The sequence below is a fragment of the Lacerta agilis genome, chromosome 14, assembly GCF_009819535.1.
Source record: "Lacerta agilis isolate rLacAgi1 chromosome 14, rLacAgi1.pri, whole genome shotgun sequence".
Classification (NCBI taxonomy): Eukaryota; Metazoa; Chordata; class Lepidosauria; order Squamata; family Lacertidae; genus Lacerta; species Lacerta agilis.
In genome coordinates, this window is record NC_046325.1 from 10,502,383 (window position 1) to 10,521,249 (window position 18,867).

General features: G+C 40.8%; 2 protein-coding genes across 2 annotated transcripts; both read right to left on the minus strand.

The window, feature by feature from the left end:
* Positions 1–2,611: 2,611 nt before the first annotated feature.
* On the minus strand, positions 2,612–10,110 carry LOC117057390 (vomeronasal type-2 receptor 26-like). Its single transcript, XM_033168232.1, has 5 exons — positions 9,968–10,110; positions 8,453–8,744; positions 4,905–5,132; positions 3,946–4,072; positions 2,612–3,513 (listed from the first exon to the last, which is right to left on the minus strand). The coding sequence occupies exons 1-5, from the start codon at positions 10,108–10,110 to the stop codon at positions 2,612–2,614; spliced, it is 1,692 nt and encodes a 563-aa protein (XP_033024123.1).
* Positions 10,111–11,004: 894 nt separating this feature from the next.
* Positions 11,005–18,166, minus strand: LOC117057391 (extracellular calcium-sensing receptor-like). The gene is made up of 5 exons (XM_033168233.1): positions 17,949–18,166; positions 16,639–16,930; positions 13,550–14,404; positions 12,102–12,228; positions 11,005–11,906 (listed from the first exon to the last, which is right to left on the minus strand). The coding sequence occupies exons 1-5, from the start codon at positions 18,164–18,166 to the stop codon at positions 11,005–11,007; spliced, it is 2,394 nt and encodes a 797-aa protein (XP_033024124.1).
* Between the last annotated feature and the right edge of the window lie 701 nt (positions 18,167–18,867).

Consider the following 18,867-nt stretch of genomic DNA (forward strand, 5'->3'; position numbering starts at 1 on the left):
AGTTGTAAGGACAAGAAATACCCTGTCATCCAGAAGGAAAAATGGTCTTCCTTTGGCAAAGAACTCCCGGTTCCTTTCTTGATCATTCTCATCTGTCACCAACCTGGTTACAAAAGCATAGTCTTATTGAGCCTGTTAATAAACTGATCTGCTACCTGCCCTCTAAACTTTAAGGGGGGAAAGGTCCCCACAAAGGGTGACACAGTACTGTATGAACTCTCCCCCCTTTCTGACTAGTTCAAGGGCTATTATATATAAATATTTAAAAGAATAATACGGCCTGTTGCAGTAAGGACAGTGAATAATTGGGATCTTAGATAATTATACAGGATGAACAAGCATCTCCCCAAAGTATTGCATTCAGAAAGGCATCAGCTGTTGCAGGACTGCAAAATAAATATAGACCATTACAGTTCTTAATTAGTTTTATAATGCTAGAACAAATGTAACCTCCACTGTTATTGCAGCACCATTTGTTCCCCCTGGAATTAGCATAGGCTTTTGACGCCTGGGCAAGGGGAGCGGAAGAAATCTATAGGATTGGGTAGGGTGAGTTTGCCCTGCTTTCGTGGCTCAGATTTATTTTATTTTATTTTATTTGAAACATCTTTCTTTTTTTTTAAAAAAAAAAGCAATTATTTTTTTTTTGCCAGGTACTGATTGCAGTATACATATTTCAGCTTCAGTTTGGGTGCAAGGTGACTATAGTAATGATGGTAGTATTTGACAAGGATGCCCCCCAAGGTGTAAAATAGACACTCCCCACAAATAAACCCTTGCTCTCTAAATTAGGTAAGCCGCCTCATCTTGAAAACCCACTCTTTAGACCTAATTTGGAACAAATGCTGTTTCTTCAAATTCAGCTCTAAACCATGTGTTTTCATTGGGGGAAATTGGTGAGGCAAGTGAAGGTGTGGTTGAATCCTATGTATCCATTAGGCCTGGATCCTAGTTTTCTGATAGACTGCAGTAGGCTCCAAGTCAGATATGGTCCAAATCTGATAGACAAAGGTGGTGATCATATTGGCCAGTATGGTCACAATGAAGGGCTGGAGTTCAGATCTGATCAGGAAAGGCTGGAAACTCTATGTTGCTACTCAATGATATGAGTTTGAGATGTTTCACAGAGTGAACAACTGACAAGGTTGGCAAAGTTTGGAAGGTCTGCTGTGGGTCCTTGGATTGTGAGTGGAGTGCAGCCAAGTTTTGCAAAAAGCCATGAGGATAGCATCTGGCAAGGCCCTCTGGAGAGGTTGTTCTAGAACTGAGAAGGCACCACCAAAATATCTAGTAGCCAGCCACCCATTTTACTTTTAATTTATTTGGTGACGGAAATTGGAGCAGGGCCTCTATCAAGGAACTTCATGATCAGTTGGAGATGTATATGACAAGGCAATGTTTCAATAGCTTGGTCCAAGATTTTATGGGCCTTAAATGTAAGAATGAGAATTTTGGGGGGTTAACATGTCAAATAACCTCATTTGAAATTCTTCTTGAGCAAAATAATAAAACCAAAATAATAACAAAGATATATTTAATACTCTAAATATATACCAAACAATCTCTCTGTCCTTCATATAAAAGGAAACAGGAATGGGACTTAGCAAATATTGGGTTAACAATCCTCAAAGCAGAATGGACATGGGCATTTAAAATATCCCCAAAACATATATTAATCTAAACCTGAATGAGAATTATCTTAAGGCAATTTTCCAATGATACTAAATTCCACACAGAATGAGTAAAGTTTATGGCCAAAACATGAATAGCTACAGAATTAGCACAGATTTAATACATACCTTTTGGAGTTGTGAAAAAGAAACACCTTTCTGGACAGAAGTACTGATTATTATACAAACAAGCACAGGCTACAATCTTCCGAGAAATCCTACAATAACTCTCCTTTATTTTGAAGTCATTAATACTGATTTGCAGCTGATTAAAACACTGCTAATGAAAACAAAACACGAAAATGGAAAAATAAAGACCCTCTTACTATAACAATTAGTTAAGAAAACCCTGCCAAACTATCTCAATGATAAAACTTACATAAGAGAGAATGCAAAAAAATAATAATAATCAAGAAAACAAATTTATTGGGAGCTGGGCTTTATTTTGACCTTTTGGAGTGACAATGTGAACACTACTTTCCCTTTTAATCTATTCACCGTACTTCACAGTGTGCATTTGCTGTCTTTCCCCTTTCCCCTTTCACATGCTATTTGTGGCCATCTAACCTCAGCTTTCAAAGGTACCTAGAGAATACATATGTCATAGAGCTAAAATAGACCCACTGTAAGTTTGTAAAAATGTCAACCCTGAAACAAGTGTACAGAGTAAAACATATTTAGGATTGAAAACGAAATAGAAAACTTAAAAATTTAGCACTGATTAAATAATTCAACCAAACTACAGCAACTTTATTTAATGGAGTTCATTGGGACATGAGATGCATCCCTAAATATGCCACATCTGATTCAAAGTAAACGTCATGTTTCAGAATATCATGGGGCACATTTGAGATGTTTGGTTTGTATACATAAATGGGGGTAAAGCATATTAGAAACAGTTGTGTTTACTCTTGAATATTATGATCTCATTTGTAATCTTTTTACTTATTTCTCTTTTTTAGCTGCTCTTTACTGTTCAGGTCTGGCCTCAGGATAATTATGTAACATTTAGGGGAGAAAATGCAACCGAGTATTCCAGCACTGGAGGCCAAGATAGAGAAGATCTCCACAGCCACCATATACTTCCCTTTGGTGCTCAGATAAGTGGGGACAAATGAAAGCCATACACTGCAAAACACCAGCATGCTGAAAGTTATAAATTTTGCTTCATTGAAAGTGTCCGGAAGCTTCCGAGCAAAGAAAGCGACAACGAAGCTGACAAGAGCCAGAAATCCCATGTAACCAAGAATATAGTAGAACATATTGGGTGAGCCCTCATTGCATTCGACTAAGATATACTCAGGCAGAGAGTGCATGTCAAGATCTGGGAATGGAGGCTCAGTACCCAGCCATAGCATGCAAATACTCGCTTGGATAAATGAGCAACAGAGAATAATAGAGGTTGAAAATCTTTTCCCCAGCCACTTCCTCATCTTGGATCCTGGTTTAGTTGCCATGAAAGCCAAAACAACAGTGAGGGTTTTTGCCAAGACGGAAGAAACAGCCACTGAGAAGATGATACCAAAAGCAGTTTGTCGTAAATAACAGGTTGCGATCTGAGGCTGGCCAATGAATAGCAAGGAGCAGAGGAAGCAGAGCAGGAGGGAGATGAGGAGGGTGTAAGTGAGGTTCCTGTTGTTGGCTTTGACAATGGGAGTCTTCCGGTGCTTGATGAAGAGTCCAAGGACAAAAGCAGTGACTATAGAAAAAGCCAGAGCCAAAGCAGTCAAAGTGATGCCCAGAGGTTCATCATAACACAAGAAGTTTAGGTCCTTGGGAAGACACTGGTTTCTCTCTTTGTTGGGATATTGATCTTCTGGACAGTGGAAACAATCATCCATGTCTTGTTTTAATAAAATAAAACAGAAATGTACTTCAATGTCTCAGAGATAAACGATACTGAAGTCCACTAAGGAGACTTCTTTATTAGAGATTATGCACATCACCATATAGTTCTGCTATGTTTCTGTTCAACTGAGGTTTGCATAAGCACAAAAGCATCTTACAAACCCCAGAATTTAAGTTGGGTCACTTATAATTCTAGGTTTTTGTTGGTTTTTCCTTAAAAGAAAGACTACTCTCCAGCGAATTGCAGGTAATGTCATGTGCTCTTCAGCATAATTATAATTCTTGTAGAAGTAGAGTGTTTATTTCTTTCACTCATTTAACCATGAAGCTTGAGACATTTATAGGGTTCTATCTATCTTGCTAAAACAATCATACAGTCCCTGTAATGTCAGTATACATGATTGATTTACAGAATAATGTGTACAACCTCTCTTGTCCGAAATCTTCCCTTCTGGACATAGAGCACAATCATAGCAACAAAATGTCTCTCCCTCCTTCTTTTTTCTGCTGGAACCCGGGTGGCAGGGGGCATTGCACAATGCAAGGGGCACAGCCTATTCACAGAAAAAGAAGATACAACATTTATAATAATAAAAAACCCTCTTATGATCAAGAAATTGCTGGTGTCAACAAAGAGCATTGTATATCACTAAGAGGATTTTGCATGCTGCTCAGAACAGCTCATTTGAAGAGGGTAGGGTTACAGCACAGTTAAAAGTTGCCCTTTCCTTTTGGCAGTCTTTTTTTTTGGGCAGGGTTATGAAATATTGTTAAAGGACCTCACATTTTGAGTCATTTAGGAATCTTTGGCCTTGTTTCCCCTTCTTGACCCTTAACATTGTTTGATCGCCCTTTAAACTAATCAATTGCTATTATTCTAAGTTTGCTTTCTTTACCTTCAGTCATCTGAGTTTTGTAGAATACTACAAAAAACAGTATGTTCATCACTAAAATAAAATAAAAGGTTAAAATCAAATGGTTTCTTTCCATTTAACCAGATGGAGTATTTTCAAAATGGAAGTTCTATATTGTTTCCCATAAAACTGTAAATAAAAAACTCTCCAACTGGGCCCTTTTGCTACCCATATCAGTCTCTAATGAAAGTTTATCTCCTGCACCATGGCAAGTTTGGTTTCAGGAAGTATGTGGGCTGAAATGTTGGGGGGAGGGCAGTGCCAGGAGACAACGTGGATAACTAAGGGCTAGCCGAGATGCCCTGAATAGAGCCAGAATGATGAGGTCCATTCTGAGTCAAATAGGGAAGGATTTAGTCCATTTCTAGCACACAACCCTAAATGTAAAATCCAATGCTACAAACTGGATCCAACAATGACATGGAGGGCAATCATTAAGCTTTATGTATAAGAAGCACCATTCTGGTCCTACCTTTTGGAATTGGCTGTGCCATGTAATGATGGCCTTATTAATGGAGAACTCTCTGCCCAGCGGAGACTGAGGATCCATCCTCCCTACTTTCACTTTTAGGAAGGATTTATTTTGGAAAGTAACCCAATTGATAATATCAAATCCAGCTATCAATTCACCTTTCTCATCAAATGAGACCTTATCCCCAGCAGTGTTGTTAAATGAGATACGCCTCAGAAAAGGGTATAGCTAGAATGAAAGAAGTTTAAATTAGTATTGTCTCTTTCCGTCCCTTTTGTAAAATTTATCTGGCTTCTGAAGCTATTAGTTATTTTCCCTCATACTAGGTAAAAAAGGTAAAGGACCCCTGGATAGTTAAGTCCAGTCAAAGGCGACTATGGGGTGCGGCATTCATCTTGCTTCAGGCAGAGGGAGCCGATGTTTGTCTGCAGACAACTTTCCGGGTCATGTGGCCAGCATGACTAAACCACTTCTGGTGTGATGGGACACTGTGACAAGTGCCAGAGTTCACGGAAATGCTGTTTACCTTCCTGCCACAGTGGTACCCATTTATCTACTCACACTGGTATGCTTTTGAACTGCTAGGTTGGCAGGAACTGAAGTGAGATGAGCGCCTTTGACTGGACTTAACAGTCCAGGGGTCCTTTACCCTTTTTTAAAACGTATCATCACAGTTTTTCAACCATTATTGGGAATGGCGAAGATACAAAAGATTGGCCCTGGTGGATCAGATCAATATCATTCTGATTCTTCATCCTACGGGCATCTGTTTCAGTCACTTTGAGAACAATATGCTAGACTAGATAGACACTTCATCCAGTGGCGGAGCTTCAAGCTCCGGCGGAGGGATGGAGAGCAGGCGGGGGTGTGGCTGGCACATGTCCTGGAGGCATGGCACACGTCCTGGGAGTGTGGAGCGCCACCTGCAGGGGCACAGCACCCAGCAGGATCGTGCCGCCAGGGGCGGTGGCCCCCCCCGCACCCCTGTTCCTCCGCCAGTGACTTCATCTGATCCTACAGAGCTGTTCTTACGTATTCATGTGGCATTTTACCTGATGTGTGCCCAAGTGTATCCCACTTTAGGTAGTATATAAACAAGGAAGTAAACACAAAAGGGGCAGCATGGATGAACATGCTAACTTCCCACCCATCCCCAATGATTCTACTTTTTCTGCGTAAGAAATTACCTTAAAATGTTGTAGCTTAGAAGTCTTCAGATGCTTTCCAACCACCATTTCTCCATGTCTCTTTCCAGATGAATGCAGGGCATGCAATGCATGGGCCACAGCATAGACAGTATTATAGATGCTGTAGCTTTGGCTGGTCATACTTATTTCAAAAAAAGGTCCAGGAAGGCTCTCTAACTTTTCCCTACCACTGCAACTCCCGCTACTCTCCTCACCCGTGCCAGTATCTGGAAATAAACAGCTGAAAGCTTGCTCCCAGAAGACTTTGATAAAGCCATCTCCATCAGAGTGGGAACTATGGCCCTGAAGGAAATGTTGGAACCCCTGCAACTCCTTGGAGTGAGCTGCAAAGGACAAGGTGCCATGGAAAATCTGAATGTCCAGTTTCTTGAATAACGGATGAACGGAAAAATCCCAGTGGGCTGTCATTATCCACACCTTGTTAATAGGCATGACATTAGTAACACCCAGATTGAGAACCACCTGCAGATCTAATATCATATGAGTGTCAGCACTTACGATAGCTACATTGACACTTGTCTTGCTCAGCAATGTTGCCATATTCATAAAAATGTCAAAAAAGTTAATAACACCTAAAATGTTGCTCTGGATCGGCATTCTTTTGGTGAAGCCTGTACAGATACCATTCTGAGAAAATCTTTGTTTCATCGTCTGGACAAACTTTTCTCCTTTGTCATCACCCATGGCCATGATCCCGACCCACTTCCATTGAAAATATAGCAGCAGCTTGACCATTCCACTGTACTGATGTTCTTCATTGGGGACCATGCGGTACAAGGAGAAGTGATAGGTTACGTCATTCACAACTGGAGTATATATACAGTAAGTAACCTAAGCAAGAAAAATAAGTTTTCCTTTAATAAATGTATATAGTCAAACCTTTGCTTATTTACAATACTAATTTTGCTTTTCTCATTAAAACAACAACAACCACCCAAGGATATATTTGTGGGCTGCCTCCACATTTTAACCCTACAAGACTCCAGTGAATTGGAACAGACTGGGGGGGGCAGTGATTGTTGAAGATAACCTCATGAATTCTATGTCTTACTCAAATCTGGATCTCCTGGTTTTCACTCCCAACACACTAACCACAATGCCATACCATCCTGTGTTCTGAGTTACTGGTTAATTATTCCTGAAATTGAGCTGTCTGTCAAAACACAACTCGGATATTTTTCAATGCAGTTCTCCCATCAAAATGTGCACAAGGAAGCACATATTAGGAGAAAGTGTGCATAACAAATTTGAGAAAAACTACATGCAAAAGTGGGATATACTAGGGAAATCTGCTTGCAAAAAAATGTGGATTTTAGGCAAAATTGTGTACAGAAATATGCATTTTAGTTAAAATTCACATTAAGATATTAATGTATTTCTGCAAGGACTTCATATGCATTTTTTTACACACTACTTGGCTGATAAACTGCTTTGCACAATTTGGATAAGTGAAAATAAGTTTCATTTAATATATTGTTAACGGATTCATCTTTAAGAGGAAATTGGATTGAATTTACGTCATCCTTACTCTCAGGCTTGAAGTCTGTCTTGCCCTGGCTTACAGAATGCTGTATCCTACAATGGATCTGGTAGAATTTATTATAAAATGACTGAAGCGCTCACATGATGGAAAGAAATCTGATACCATGACCATATACAGTGGTACCTCGGGTTAAGAACTTAATTTGTTCTGGAGGTCCGTTCTTAACCTGAAACTGTTCTTAACCTGAAGCACCACTTTAGCTAATGGGGCCTCCCGCTGCCGCTGTGCCGCCAGAGCACAATTTCTGTTCATATCCTGAAGCAAAGTTATTAACCTGAAGCGTTATTTCTGGGTTAGTGGAGTCTGTAACCTGAAGCGTATGTCACCTGAGGTATCACTGTATATGGTTAAAACTGCACTAGTACAAGATGTATACCCACTTCTTCCCCCCCCCATCTTCATTTATCAGATATTCCCTGCATAATTTACATCATATATTTCAACATATGGTGGGGAAATGGATGCTACTATTCACATTAATTTTTGGGTAGCCCTATCCATAAGGAAATTGGAAATCCAGTGAGCCTCCTAGTGAGTCTCAGACCACTGGTCCATTTATTCAGTATTGACTGTAGTAACTGGCAGTGGCTGTCAGCCCTACTTGAAGTTGCCAGGAATTGAACCTGAGAACTTCTGCATGCAAAGCAGCTGCTCGATCAATGAACTATGGCCCTTCCTATGTGCAAGTTCTCCTTCATGTAAACAATGGATAATGTAGGACAATTCTCTCATGAGAAGAGCACAGCAGAGCCATTGAGTCTCGTAAATGGGAAACAGGTAAAGTTGATGTCTCTTACCTGTGGTATCTTGTAAAGCCCTAAGATCGTGGCTATGTGGAGGGATGTTTCTGAATCAAGTCCCCCAATGACAGCAACGGGGTTCTTCTTCATGTCACAGTTGAAGTTGAGAACGGTTCTCTTCTGATTAAATAGAAGGTTCAAAGTGTTCTGGTAAGTTACCTGTGCATCAAAGTGGCTGTCATAAACATGGAACCCCAAGGTGATGTTGGGTAAGATCTTGTGGTTCTCATTGATCTCCTTCACAGCAAATACAAAGGACAGGGCATGTTGATATTTTTTCAGCATTGCACTAATGTAAAAGACAGGTAATGTGTAAGAAGTGATAGTTAACTACTTCCTCACACTTTTCTGCTTCTGTGGCAATGTCTGCTTCAGTGTCTCTTGGAATATATTATATAATGTGCCGCAGCAACCCATATTTATTATTGCTGGGGATCATAAGGAAATTAAAAGGAAAACATGGGTATGATATTTTGAGGCATTTCACTCTTATCTGCCTTTATCTAAGACAAGGGTGGCCAACTCCCAAGAGACTGCGATCTACTCACAGAATTAAAAACTGGCAGTGATCTACTTCCTTTTTTGGGGTTCAGGCAGGTCAATGTTGTTGAGTTTTTTAGGGAGGAGGTAAAATGTTGAGCTTATTTTAGGGGAGCCACAGTTGTTCAGCTTCTTTGGAGCTTCTTTGGAGGGAGCCAATGATCTACCAGTGATCTACTGCAGACGTCCAGTGATCTACCGGTAGATCACGATCTACCTGTTGGACATGCCTGATCTAAGACAATGCCAACAGCTTGCTTCTGCAGGAATCCTGTTCCTGTACTTCTGAATTTATTTTCAACTTCTTTCCCCCTGGAGAGATCCATAGCTGCCCGTGTTTCAGGCGGGAATCTTTCCCTGACCTAACTGGAGATGTTAGGGATTGAACCTGGGACCTCTGCATGCAACACATCCTCTGCTATGAGCACCCTTACTGAGTGCTCAGATACTGTCTGACAGCTCAGATAAAGAGAGAGAAAATAGCTTTCAAGGTCATAGAGTGGGAAACTGCAGATGAAATTCGGGGATACTATAAATCCTGGAGGTACAGATATGTACAGTACATAGGAACATAAACTGCTGCCGTATACTAGGCTAGAGCACTGGTCCGTTGAGATCAGTATTGTCAAAACTGACTGGGAGCAGCTCACCGGGTTTTAGGGTGGGATTTTCCACCAGCTCTACCTGGCGATTCCATGGATGGAACCTGGAAACTTCTGCATGCAAGAGCCACAACCCTCCCTCAAATTGTTGTATAGAAATTGTTGAAACAAGGAAACTGCAAGTGTGTTTTCCTTCAAAAATATGAACACCATTCTCTCTCATGGACAAACATAAGTGGCATGTTTTCTATATAAACCATTGCTTCTATCATTTACTTATATAATCTACCCTTTGTTACCAGTTATATGCACAGTGATTGTATATAACCTCCAGGTATATAATTTAGGGAAGAATATATGATTTTCTTACACAGGTTCAACGTCATACTTTGGTATGGGGTGTGTGTTGAAGTCTGCGCCCTCAGAAAAGGAGAAGAGCTGGGAAGTGATCCCACCAATGATGAGGTCCCCTGGCTGAAAATATTGATATCGCACCTGGAGGGGGTCATTCATGGTGCACACAACAGGATCCAACTTGCAATCAGTTTGAGGCAATAGCAACAATACCATGAGTCGCAAGGACTGAAAGTACCCTGTCATCCAGAAGGCAAAGCTGCTGTCCCTTGATAAAGAATTCACTGTCCCTATCTTGATCATTATCTTCTAGTGACTATCTATTTACCACATCCTGTTATCAATGGATTTACAGTCTGATGCTCAACTGATCTGTTGGCTTCTGCCTTAATATATAGGGGAAAGTGGTCTGCCCAAAGGGTGACACAGCACTGTGTGTACCTCAGCCTTTTTCTGTCAAGTTCAGAGGCTATTATAATAGCATTTTAAAATTAAAACCTCCAATGTCATTCGGACTGTGGCTGCAGTGAGTGAATAATTATGGCATAAGATAATTAGGCAGAGTGAGAAACCATCCTCCCCAAAGTATTGTGTTCAGTAAGGCATCAGGTGTAGCAGAACTGTGAAGTAAACATGGGCATGATCCAGCCAAAGTTAAGCACACATAGGCTGCTATTCTATTTTCACTTACTCAAAAGTAAGCACAATTGAACTCAATGGAACTTATTTCTGAATAGTTGTGTATATGATCACAACCATTAAATTAACCCATAATGATATGAGAGCTGTGCCATTTTTATTTTTAAAGTTTTTATTATGGGTGTAAAAGAAACAATTCTGGGTTTATTTCTAAGCTTGAGGCCTAGTTTTAAAATTAGAAGACATGGGTTTCATTAGGACATTTTTGTTGCTGACCCCTGCTCTAAGTTAGCCCTCAAATTTCTGAATGTGGGGGTGTGCTTCATGCTGTAGCTACCCCTACAGTATGAAAATATTATAAAACCTTAAATAATATACAGTAGTTTTCAATCACAGAAGACAAAAGGATTTTTTTTAACACATTCTTTTTATTAGATGTGCCTTTTTGTTCAAATCAGACCTCAGCAAAATGATGTAGCACTTGGGGAAAAAGACACAACCCAGTAATCCTGATCCAGAAGCCAAGATGGAGAAGATCTCAACAGCCACCATGTATTTGCCTTTGGTGCTCAAGTATGTGGGAAAGAAGCATAACCAAACACTGCAAAACAATAGCATGCTGAAGGTGATTGACTTAGTTTCCTGGAAAGTGTCTGGTAAGCTCCTGGCTAGGAAAGCCACAGTGAAACTGACAGTAGCCAAGAAACCCATGAAGCCCAATACACAATAAAACATTACACCTGACCCTTCATTGCATTGCACAATGATCTCACTAACAGCTGAATGCATGTCCAATTCTGGGAACGGTGGAGAAGATGCCAGCCAGCCAGTGCAAAGAGTGACTTGAATAAGGGAGCAAGAAAGGACAATAGAGGCAGACACTTTCCTCCCCATCCATTTCCTCATTTTGGATCCTGGCTTGGTGGCCATGAAAGCTAGAATCACGGTGATGGTTTTGGCCAACATGCAAGAAACAGCCACCGAGAAGATGATGCCAAAAGCAGTTTGTCGAAGGAGGCATGTCACTGCATTGGGTCGACCAATGAATAAAAAAGCACAAAGGAAAGAAAGCAGGAGGGAGACGAGGAGAGTGTAGGAAAGGCTCTGGTTATTGGCTTTGACAATGGGCGTCTTGTGGTGTTTCATAAAGGTTCCCAGCACCAGAGCTGTAATGAGAGAAAGGGAGAGGGCAGCAATGGCCAAACCTATTCCCAAAGGTTCTTCATAAGACAAGAAGGTTATAGCTTTGTGGAGGCAGAAATCCCTGTTAATATTTGGATAATGGCTCTCTGGACACTGAAAACAGCTATCCATATCTGGAAGAAATTAATGTGAAATTCCTGAATAAATACGTAGTTATGTGTACACTCATCCACACCCGCACATCCTGTATATAGATAAATAATTAAAGCTAAGTTGTACATAGTATGGAACTGCTGGTGCTGAGCCAAAAATGTCCATACACCTTAAAGTATAAATGATGGATATAATATAGACATGGCATTTCTTACCCTTCTGGTTTGCAAACTTCCCCTCTGGACAGGGATGACAATCATAACAGCAAAATGGTTTTCCTTCCTTCTTTGTCTTGTGATAGCCAGGAAGGCAATTGTCATTACATACTGAAAGAGGGTTTGTCTGCCAATAAATTAAGATGACGTTCATCAAAGACAAAATATATGAAACTGAGGATACTGATTTTTTACATTTATTTCAGAACACAAAAAATGAACCATTTTTCCAATCTTCTGAATTATCTTTAATTGGTTGTGTTTTTTTCTTACTCAGCATTATGTTATTATGCTTTACAGCAACCCTCACCAACCCAGTGGCCTCCAGATACTTTATATGTCAATTCTCATCATTTCATCAGCACCATCATCAGAAGGCATCAGTTGGTGAAGGCTGCTGTACAATTTTGTTTTCAGATTTGTCCTTTGACATTGGTGGTTGCTAAATATGTACATGTTTCCATGGTGTTCCTGAAAAAAACAGGTCCCTTAGATACCAAATTTAATCTGTAGAAGAAAATTAGGGTTGACTTGCTTAATTATTTATTTAATCAATATTTCCCCCTTCCTTCCAAAAGAGCCAACGTGATAGAAAGCAGGAAGCACTAGACACAAAACCGACCTATTTTCATGTCTTAAGACTGAAACATTTTTGGAATATTGCACAGGTATTTAATTATGTGTTTAAGTACACATGAGTCAAGGGACGCTGGTGGCACTGCGAGTTAAACCACTGAGCCTAGGGCTTGCTGATTGGAACGTCGGCAGTTCAAATCCCCACGATGAGGTGAGCTCCCGTTGCCCAGTCCCTGATCCTGCCAACCTAGCAGATCAAAAGCATGTCAAAGTGCAAGTAGATAAATAGGTACCACTCCAGCGGGAAGGTAAACTGTGTTTTCGTGCGCTGCTCTGGTTCTCCAGAAGCGGCTTAGTCATGCTGGCCACATGACCCGGAAGCTGTACGCTGGCTCCCTCAGCCAGTAAAGCGAGATGAGCGCTGCAACCCCAGAGTTGGACACAACTGGACCTAATGGTCAGGGGTCCCTTTACCTTTACCTTTACACGAATCCTACCTGGTTGAACCTGCTGGGCCATATGATGGCATCTTCAGAAATGGTGAACAGATTCTCTGACTGTGCCTGAAGACCTATCCTCCCAACTTTTGCTCTAAGGAAGGACTGGTTTGTGAATGTCACCCAGTTGATAATATCAAATCCAGCTACTAATTCCCCATTAATGTCAAACGAAACCTCATCTCCAGCACTGTTGTTAAATGGAGTGCTTCTCAGAAATTGGGGGAGCTGAAAAGAAAAGTAAGAGATGCAAACATACATATTTAGATGGCAAATTGTTGCCATTTGAGATATGTTTGCATGTCCCTGTTCCGAGGAGGGAAATATCATGCAAGTTGAAATCTCAGGTTACTGGATCACACTGAATATGCTTACCTGCCATGAATTCTTATTCTGGTCCTTCCATCTATCTCCATTCATCACTGTCCTGTGCTTTGATATGGAAGAATACATGGCATGCAAAGCATGTGCCACAGCATAGATGGCATTGTAGACGCTGTAGCTGTGGGCAGTCATGCTCATTTCAAAAACAGATCCAGGAAGAGACTCCAGTTTCTCTTCCCCAGTACAATTATTTCCATCCCTCTTGTCTTCATCAGAGCTGGGGAGCGAGCAATCAAATACCTTTTGCCAGAAGTCCCACAGGAAACCATCCTCTTTTTCCAATGTTGGGTTCCTCATTTGCAGAAATTCCTGGAATCCCGCCACCTCCTTTGAGGAGATTGCAAGGGATACAGATCCATGGATGAAATGAATGTCCCAGCTTCTTTGAATAGGAATTGATGTGAAATCCACATCTGCTGTCATAATCCAGACCTTCATCTTCACTGGTACATCCTCAAATTGTGAGAACCTGAGCAAGATTCTTAAGCTTAACATTGCCTGAAAGTCGCCATGGAAGATCACTGCATTGACTGTGCTTTCCATGGTAATATTTATAATTTCACATGCCTTCTCTGCCATTTCAGATAGTTGATTAGAAAATCCTATATCTGGTATGGTTTTGATGAAGTCAAAGCAAATACCATTATCGACAAACGTGGAAAGCACCTTCTGTACAAATATCTTTGAACTGTCCACATCAAGGTAAAGGACTCCAATCCATGTCCACCTGAAATGCAACAATAACTGGAGGATCCCCCTATACTGATGGGCCCCATTTGGGAACATCCAGTGGAAGAAAGCATCCTCAGCATTGTTATTTGTCTCTGAAGCAGAGGCATATATCAGCTAAAGGAAAGAAATAAAAAAGGAGCAGGTAGGAAGTGGTGTTATTTAGGAACATAGGCAGCTGCCTTCTGTTGAGCCATACATTTGGGCAGAGGTTTCTCCCTGCCCTACAGGGAGAAGCTGGGGGATTGAACCTGGGGTCTTCCACATGCAAGACAGATGCACTGTGACTGAGCCACAGCCCTTCTGTGTATGTGTATTATCAAAATCTGGTACTATCCTGAAAGCATCAGTTCAGTTCCAAAAGATTTTTTTCTGTCTTCAGCATATATTCATAGTATCAAAGAACCCTAGAATTTTATAGTTGGAAGGGACAACAAGGAGCATCTAGTCCAACCCCCTGTAATGTAGGAATATGCTGTCCTATGTGGGGCTCGAACCCACAACCCCGAGATTAAGAGTTTCCTGCTCTACCGACTGAAGTATTCCCAACAGGGGCAGGGACAGGTTTAGGTGACGGTTTGGGTCTATATCAACTTGATCTAATAACCCGGACTCTACACTGCATCTTTAAAAGCATTAATGGGCTAACCACCCAGATGGACAAGTTCCTACAAGCACTTGCAACCCGTCTACCTTTCCTGACTGACCTGCCTAACTCACACCAGTTCCACTACTTGCATGCTGAGCCTTCAAAGGGCCTCCAGAGTCAGCTAAAACAACCTAATGAAAGTGGATACTTCCCTACAAGCTCACCAGGCATACAATCTCTCCTCCTCTTACTGGACAGGATATGCTTGACCATTCACAGTGGTGGCCTTGGGCCCCCAAGATGGACCACTCAGAATTCAGCAAAAGGGCATCTATGTGCCCTCTTACATATCCCCACATCACAAATAGACCTTACCTCTGTGGCTCCCTTAAATTCCACCCCCAGGCTCACCAAGGTTCTACTCGCCTTCCGGACACCCAAAATCCCTTCACTACTTCTTGGAAGGAAAGGGCACCTGGCCCAATGGAGTATCTCTCCGACGAGAGTTTTCAAAGACCTCAGCATCAAACCTTTCATAAGCCATCATGAAGTATTGAGGCTGGATGTATGAATAGAAAACTAAATAGAGATACAGGAGGGAAGGCTAGAGACATGGCTGGTTGGAGTCAATAAGATTGAGTCAGGGCAGGAAAAAGGAACCAAGAGTTATCCTTGGGGATCAAAGTGGAGGAAGGAAGCCACAACTGGAGGGCAAGTGATAGTTCTGGGAAGAGGATATCATGGCAGACTGACCGTCTTTTGTCGGCAGCTCACCAACTGAGATGATTACATGTTGCTTGGTTATAGCCAAGGCATAAATCTTAGCTATAAAAATTCACTCTAGCAGTATGAACCTCTGATGCTCTGAAAAACCCACTGCCTAGGTTGGGAGACTGATATGCTGCTGGATGAGTGTGGGTGACTTAAAAGGAGACCAAGATTGTGCCCAGAGGCCATGTATGGGATCTATTTAATGGACAAATAGAGTATGCAAACCTTCCTTTCTTTAATTATCTCAATCTATCCCTGAAACGAATGTAACTCATGACTTTGAGAGGTACAGGAACACAGTGAAGCTGATCAATACTCTTTTTGCTCAAAGCACTAAAGGCCACAGACTGGTTCACTAGACAGTCAGGGTGGACAGATTCAGTCCACAGACTGAGAGAAGTCACTGGCAAAGTAGATCCTGTAAACTGCAGTCCTATGACTTATTAGGTGGGTCAACTGCACACAAATCCAAAGGCTACCACTCTGGCTCCCAGCAGTTTCTGTCAGGTAGAATTTATTTCTCTCTTCCGCCATCCTCACTCCAAGCCTGTTGTTCTGACATTTCATTTGTAAATAAGTAACTAGACTTGTATGCAGTTATGTTTTACTCAGGGCAGTTCCATAGAAATAAATAAATCTGCATTAGTGACTTTCATTAATTATTACGAATCTACTCTGTGTAAACTTGAATTGCATTCATCCTTTGAATTTTGTGGAATCACAATCTATCATATTGTTCTATTATGTTACTGTTGGAAGTTTTTAGAATCCAGCCAACTAGGCTATTTACCATGTGTTCTGAGAGGATTTCCCATTTCGTATCAGAGGCTATACATATGAGAAAGAAATCAAATTGCCAAATCGAGATTCCTCACTCGGAATTTGATGTTTAAGCAGCATGCACAGTGTCTTTCTTAATTTCAATCACATCGTTTTCCACTTCCAAATTCAAAACCTTCATCTTAAAATAATCCCCATGTGCATGCCTTACTTGTGGAAACTTGTAGATGCCCAGTATGGTTGCAATATGTCCAATGATGTTGGAATTGGGTCCCCCAATGACAGTTACCAGATTGTTCTCGACATCACATTTGTAGTTAGGGATGAATTTGTCGTGTGTGGAGAGAACTTTTAATGCTGCCTGACTTGTGAATTGTGGATTAAAGTAATGATTATAGATGTCAAAGCCGAGAGTGATGTTGGGTAAGATTTGGGGGTTGTCATTGATTTCCTTCACTGCAAATACCAAGGCCAAAATGTGCTGGTAGTTCTGTGTCAGTAGCCTGAAATGAGGATCACATGAAATGCAAGAGTGCGGCAATTTCAGGAAAAAAATAGTAGCTGCATTTCTATTCAACATATGGTTGCTAAGCAAAATTGCATTAAGAAAGAGTGTAGGCCCCAGCTCAATGGAAATAACATTGGCCCAGAGCCACTAGTTTGGAAGCATATTGACCCATATGTTCAATACAATTGCTACTCACTAACTCACAGGGGGTACTGTCATAGATATGGTTCTTACTTATTATATAGAAAGCAGATGCAGCTGATTTTGGGTTGAGTGACAAACAGGGATATGTTCACAACTGTAATGGCACTTTCTCTGTGAAGTGGGTCAGTTTCATTAATGAACGCACAGTGTTTGGCTGTGGATATTCTCGTTCTGCTCACACAAGATTATGTGTCAATACCAGGTAGATATATGCATCTAACTGTGTGGAGTGCTAGGTGTACTGACTGTTTCTTTGAGAATGGTGCTACATCTACCTCAACTACCACAGATGATGATATTATTATTATTATTATTATTATTATTATTATTATTATTATTACAATGCCATGTAGCATAGGGAAAGTTTGGAAAACTTTTTGAACAAAGAAGTATGCATTGGTAGGAACCTGCAAATTTACAAATGTCATATAATACTCGTTCTGCGTTTCCATGTAGGAGTTTATCTTCCATGTGATAGCAACTGTGCTTTAGAATGTGCTGCCTTTTAATATTAGACAGGCATCTTCATTGCACTGTTTTATATTATTACAAAATATAGTCTTTCTGCTTATCAGAGATAGCAAAGTCACCCCAGCTCTTAAATATGGCCCTCACAATATTATTTAGTTAAGCTGATTTTTTTTATTATGTACAGTATTACAGAACTTTCATTAAGTAGTTTATAGCTCCAACACATAAATGAATTTGTTTAAATAAACCTCCAATCTATTGCAGAAATGCCAAACCACACTACTCCAAAATATTACTTGGAAAGGGGCATGGGAAGGCTAACAGACTCGGTTCCTTACATGAAATCATCAATCAGCTCCTGATAGGGATGTCTTTCAAATTTGATTGGATCATAAAGGATGTAGATCTGAGAAATTATGCCAGCAATAGTGAGCTCCCCTGACTGAAAATACTTGTGAAGAATAGGAATAGGCTCACTCGTTGTGCATTTAACAGCAGATATCCTGCTTACTGCTTGAGGGAGAAGCAGTAACCCCAACACCAAAAATGTCAGCATCTTGTACAATGGCAATCCTTCCTGAAACCTTCACCTGTTCTCACGTTGTCCTTCGAGTGCCCCTGAGCATAGTCCTCACTGACAACCACAAAATCAGTGTTTTATGCTATGGTTTGAAGCTAGGATGAAGTCTCAGTTATCAGAATAATGGAGTCCTGATTTCACCAAGTCCAGGTTCTGAATATACCAGGGTGTGTTAATGACATTCTTCTATCTTGCTTCATTTTTTTATTTATTTTTTACAGTTGGCAACCGGGACTCCTTTGGGACACGAGGACAAAGTCAAATCAATAATGGTTAATTCTGAATAATTACAGGGGAAATAACTGAATGCTCAGAACAAAATAAATAATAATAATAATAATAAAATCCTTCCAGTAGCACCTTAGAGACCAATTAAGTTTGTTCTTGGTACGAGCTTTCGTGTGCATGCACACTCTGCATGCTCAGTGTTAGACACTGTATGAAACAAAGCAAAATAAAATATGTTTACTGTGCGTCCATAGAAAGTTTCACTGATTCGCTGCAGTGAAATAGCAAGAGACACAAAGGCTTGCAATGACCCATAAACAATGCCAGAAAAAAAGATGCAAGGTAAAATACCAGAAAAGATGCGGCAGATGAGAAATGCCCTCGTGTTGAAATGGCATAATGTTTTACACAAGGTGTAAACTGACAGGGCTGTGCACAGGATTTAGCCA